At 34.3% G+C, this 6,000-nt stretch overlaps 1 protein-coding gene across 2 annotated transcripts in view; it reads right to left on the reverse strand.

Moving 5' to 3' along the window:
* The window catches only part of LOC116062812 (proteasome activator complex subunit 3-like), a 31,031-nt gene extending 29,310 nt beyond the window's left edge, over positions 1 to 1,721 (reverse strand). For both annotated transcript variants that reach the window (XM_035994570.1, XM_031317520.2), the window contains exons 1-3: positions 1,539 to 1,721; positions 1,194 to 1,226; positions 971 to 1,033 (exon numbers count right to left, since the gene is read on the reverse strand). In XM_035994570.1, the coding sequence (XP_035850463.1) occupies positions 971 to 1,033; positions 1,194 to 1,226; positions 1,539 to 1,580 (138 nt within the window). In that variant the 5' untranslated portion in view covers positions 1,581 to 1,721. The remainder of the gene's footprint in view (positions 1 to 970; positions 1,034 to 1,193; positions 1,227 to 1,538) is intronic.
* Positions 1,722 to 6,000: the final 4,279 nt, after the last annotated feature.

Genomic DNA, 6,000 nt, shown 5'->3' on the forward strand with positions numbered 1-6,000 from the left:
ATTTCCTGTGTTCTGGTGATTTCATACTTTTATCTTTCTATACGAAAATAAAAATAAAAAGGGTACATTTTGTAATTTCACCCAGAAGTGGTCAGCCCCAGATCACATTTGAAGTTATTAAAAAAATAAAAATACAGAAATTGATTCAATGACAAATTTGTAGCCATCTTTAATAGAAAACACTTGGTTGAGGATCTTTTTAAGGTTGCATGCAATTGCAATTGCTGTTAAATTAACTAAGCGGAGAGGACATTCTCCAATAAACTACATTTATCTTCCAATCATTTCTACTACTACTAAGAATTACAAGGACCTGAAGCAGACGTCTCAAAGATTATGTTGTTAGCGAGTTATCTTGGTGGCTTTGTTTACACAGACATTTTTACATACATAACACTGCTTTCGGGCAGTTGAGCTTACAACAATATATCACAGGCTCAGCGAGTCAGTGACAAAGCAGCGATCAAAGTAAGTTATTAATAACTAACAGAAATGAAAGAATGTATTACTTTCAGAGTGGAAAGGCTGATGTTCTTGATATGTTTTGGACAAAACACGGTAAAAGTGTGTGTGTGTGTGTGTGTGTGTGTGTGTGTTAAATTATCCATTCTTATCCGGGGTTGGTTCGCAGAGGCAGCAGCTCCAGCCAGGGGACTCCATACTTCTGTTTCCAGAGCCACATAAACCAGCTCTGACTGTCTAAACTAATAATTTGAAAAGTGGATGGGCCCCTTATAAAATGGTTTTGACGCACATGCTTCATACACTGGAAGGATTGACAGGAAACAGCATGTAATTCAATGTTATTGTTTGCTAATGTATTAGAGTGCACTTGTTGTTACCACCAGTAACCACAGGTGTTGCCACATCTAATAGGACGTTTTATAACACATCCATGAGTAGACTAAAATATGTATGATAACTTAAAGGTAGTTGCACTGTGAAACAAGCCTTCAGTCAGGTCACTTACCTTTAGAAAGTTATCCAACTGCAGAAGCTTTCGAGGGAAAAAGCTGGCGACCAGGTGCTCGGCCTACAGTAACAAACAGGAGAGAACGTTTTGTGATAAAAAAAGAAACACTCAACAGGAACGTTATTAACATGAAGCAGAGAGTAGAGAGGACATTGAAGACACAAAGAGAGTATCACAGTTTTAGAGAAAATCTTAGATTAGCAGTATGTAAAATTCTTACCTCACTGCTGATCTGCTCCCTGAATGCTTCCACCTGTCAACAGATTGACGGGAAGTTAGAAAACCTCTAACGTTATGCTTTAATAATAATCCAACAGTGTGACAACAGGTTTTCAAGTTGGGTTTAGCATTCCTATACGATTGTAATCTCATAACTTTACTCCAGACCATATGATCTTCATCTGTGTGAACACCAGGGTGTTAAGTGGCATGAGCAGTATTATTAACGTTAGTCAGTCACAGAAACCTGGTGGAAAGTGTAACGTTACGTTAACGTCAGTGAGAGTTGCAGTGTTCTCGGACATCATGGTGTGTCTCTGAGGAGCCGGGCAGCTCACAAACTTACCTTGGTTTTCATCTCGCGATCGACCTTCAGAAGAGATGACATGGCGTGGAATAAACGTGAAAACGCAGCGCAGGTGTCCAGCAAAGCTAAACTTTTTTACTGTAGCTCAAATAACACCGCATGCGCCACTACCGCTTCCACAAGACAATGACGTAATCAGACAGCGACGCGCAAAATTAATACGTTTGTTTTCTCATCCTAAACGAGACGAACGAGACCATAAGCGTAAAGTATAAGAACAAGTCAATATTTTATCCCAATTGGGTCCAAAACAATATTTTATTGATTTCCTAGTTGATTAATGACACGGTCACTTACTTACATCTTCAGAATTCTTAATAAAGTTTAATATTCCAATAATTGCACGAGAATATAGCATAGTATTTGATGCTGTACCCACGGGTTATGTAAGACTTGCTGAAGGGTAGTAATGTGTCTAATGACCAGTCAACATTTAGAAAAGATGTTTTAATAAATGGCATAGACATCAAGGATAAAAAGTGCAATAATAGATATTTTAGACATTTGACACATTGCCCCACAGTTGCTCGATGCAAACATTATTGGAATAACCACTTTGGGAATATCAATTGGAACTTGATTTGGACCTATTATAATAAATATGTTCTTAATAATAAAGTAAATGACGTATATTTCAAAATTATCCATTGCATCTACCCTATCAAATTTTAAAGAAATATAAACCTGATGTTTCTGAATCCTGCATATTTTGTGGTGTTTTCACAGAGACGATTGCACATTTGTTTTGTGAATGTTTTTATGTCAGATTATTCTGGATTGATGTGGAGGATGTATTTCATGTATTGTGTGGCTCTAGGATAAAATTACAAAGTAGAGACATTATTTTTTACTATGAAGGAAATTATTTGAATAAGTCAATGTGTTTTCATTTTGAATCTTTTAATTTTATTTGGAACATTTTATATCCATACATGTATGGTCTGAAAGAAAACCAAATATTCACCAATTTAAAAATGACATGAAATTATATTTTGAAACTTTAAAAGGACTGACAAATAAGAAAGCCATCCGGACTCTGAACATTAACTCTTTAATGTAAATTTCATGCACCCCTTTTTTATGTACTGTAGGCTATGTATGTATGAATGTTTTCAATGTATATGTGTATCTGTACTTGAATAATAAAGTTTTTTGAAGACAAAAAAAAAAACACAAAAAACAAACAAAAACGAGACCATAGACATAATAGAGAGTAGACGACAGCCGCATTGGCTGCTGGGCGCAAGAAATGCGGCCGCCATCTTGGACCGGTAATTTTTTTTTAAACATTTTTTTTTTTTATTGACAATAAAACAACAACATACAAAACTCTCGTAGGGAAAAGGATATACATGTGTATATACAATACAAATGTTGTCTATGTACAAGAAAGAATTACCTGAGCAAAAGAAACAAAGAACAAAACAAAAACAAAAAAGGGGAGCTATTTTAAGATACACAAGTCAAAAGCAAAAAGGCTAAAGAAAATAAAATTAACATTTAGAGCAGCACCCAAGGAGAGATTAATCAAAACAGTAGTTTCCTAGATATGTTGTTACATATTTTTCTTGCAATTTTACTTGATCTGATCTTTTTCAGTGAGGAAAAGAACAGTTTTAAACCAAACAAAGGAAGGTTTAGAACATCTCCACTTACTGCAATGAATATGATATTTACCCATAAGAATAATCATATTGACTAAATCTGATACTGACGAATCTATATTATCCATATAAAAGAGGATGTGTGACAGTGAGAGTAGGGATATTATCAACCTTAAGTGACAGCCAATTATGTATCTTGGACCAGAAGCTGTTGGGCACGGGGCAAAAAAAAAACATGTGTTCCAGAGTCTCATCAGCCTTCTCACAAAATACACAAGGGTCTACATCAAATTTGAATCTTCTTCTAAGAAAGTCAGCGACCGGATATATCTTATAAATTATTTTAAAGTGAGTCTCTTTGACTTTTGGGGAAATGGGCCATTTAATGAATTTAAAATGTGTTTTTTCTATAAACAACGCATCCGTGTTCGGAACCTGTACACACAACCCTCTGTTATAATCAAAAAATAATTTAGATTTCAAAGCATCACTATTATTACATTTATTGTCAATTAAAGTACAATCATTAATAACTAAATTTGGTAAAGTTGGTAAGGGTCTTATTCTTGCATATAACAATGTGCTTTGAATTAACCGTAGTAATAGGTATTACTTTACAGATCTTTTTGTATTCTCTATAAGTACAGTTTAAATTATCTTTGTCTAAGAAAGCTTCATATTCCAAAAAGTTACCATTATCATCTATAACATCATTCACAAACATAATGCCCTTTTCATACCAATCACTCTTAAATAATGAGTTCCTATTGATTAGAATTACCCTATTGTTCCATAAGGTGGATTCATGAGGAGAAAAGTTATGGGTAAATATAATTTTCCAATATATTGGAGAATTTGTTTGTGGAAGTTTGATAGCTTAACAGGAATTTTGGTCACCTCACAGTTGCATTGCAAAAGAAAATCAAGCCTAATAAAACTATTACTAGATATTTCACTTCAGATTTAACCTTGATTGAAGAGATGACAGAATCCGTTGATGAGTGAATGGGAAGTAGCTCGCATTTTTTAATATTGAGGGTTAATCCTGAAGCTTTAGAGAAAATTGAGACTGAATCAAGGGCGACATCAACCATGAATTTATTCCTTAAAAGGATTGCTGTGTCGTCAGCAAATTGACTAATTTTAAATTCCTTATCAAATATTGATATCCCATGCAAGTTGGGGTTGTGATTAATGAGCATGATAAGTGATTGGGTGGCTAGAATAAACAGTTTGGGAGAAATGGGACACCCTTGCCTAATACCCCGGAGCACCTCAAACCTAGGAGTTATACCAGGATTCAGGGACACAGAGCTATATATGTCAGTATAAAACATCTTAATTATTTTACAAAAGTTGCTCCCAAAACCTAAATTCTAAGATTTCAAATAAAAAGGTATGTTCAACCGTATCAAATGCCTTATAGAAATCAAGAAATAAAATAAAAGCATCAGTGTCAATGAGGTCTTGATAGTCAAGCATGTCTAGTAGTAATCTGGTATGATTATGTAGATTTCTACCCTTCATGAAAGCTGATTGACACTCATCAGTAATATGTGATAATCCCTCATTCAGACGATTAGCATAGACAAGTGCCAGCAATTTATAGTCGTTACATAACAAGGTAATTGGTCTCCAATTATCCAATAAAAAATTATCTTTGTTAGGTTTGGGAATTAGAGTGATGAGACCATGTTTCATAGTGGGAGAAAGATTACCTTTTGATATACAATCTAAATAGGCATTATAGAGCATTTCCCTGATATCACTCCAAAAGAAAGATAAAAAATCCACGGTTAGCCCATCTATTCCAGGTGATTTCCCCTTAAACATCTGTTGAACTGCTAAGTCTAGCTCCTCAATTCTTAGATCATCTTCCGTATGTTGTTTAAAGTTACCATCCATTGTCTTTTTATACCTTAATCTTATCTAAGAAAAAATAACAATCTTCTTTAGAAAAAAGGGATTTATACAAGTTACTATAAAAAGCTTTGATGTTGTCGTTTACTTCTTCTTGATTTTCAACAATAATATCATTGATATTTAACTTCTGAATATTTTTCTCCATCTGTCTGTTTTTCCATACTAAAAAAGTAAGAAAGAGCTTTTTTTCCCCTTCTTCAATCCAACAAGCCCTTGAACGAATAAATGCTCCCTTGGCCTTTTCCAGATATAGATTATCAACTGTAAATTGTTTAATTCATTCTGCTCTTCCAGTGTCAAATTATCTTTACAGCATAGCGTATTAATGTGACTAATGATTTCCCTTTGTCTTATCTTTTTAAGTGTTGATGATTGCTTACTTGTTCTAATAGTGGTTAACTTTGAACTTAAACCATTCCCATTTACTCAGAAAAGACATTTCCAATTCACCTACTTCTTTAACCAGTTGTTTAACTACATTACAAAACTCAGCATCTTCCAAAAGGGTATTGTTAAATTTCCATATGGAGTTTATATTATTCTCTCTTCAACCCGGAGAAAGTGTCAGGGATATTACACAATGATCAGGGTGATGCTGAAATTTCACATCTATTTACCTCATTAATTAAATTGTCTGAGATTAACCAATAATCCAATCTTGAGCACTGGCCATTATTAGATGAATTGAACCAGGTAGATTGTTTTCTGGTTGAGTTTTTCAATCTCCAATAATCTAGTAGATATTTTATTTCAATAATTTTCCCGGGAAATCTATTTAATAAAATCATAACTCCTGCCGACGTTCCATGACTGAAAAAGATAGTCCCCCCCATTGCAATTTCCAAAATTTTGTGTCAGCCTCAACTGAGTGGGTTTCTTGCAAAAAAACACAATTAGCCCTTTGCTCCTTGCAG

This window comes from Sander lucioperca, chromosome 2 (genome assembly GCF_008315115.2).
Source record: "Sander lucioperca isolate FBNREF2018 chromosome 2, SLUC_FBN_1.2, whole genome shotgun sequence".
Classification (NCBI taxonomy): Eukaryota; Metazoa; Chordata; class Actinopteri; order Perciformes; family Percidae; genus Sander; species Sander lucioperca.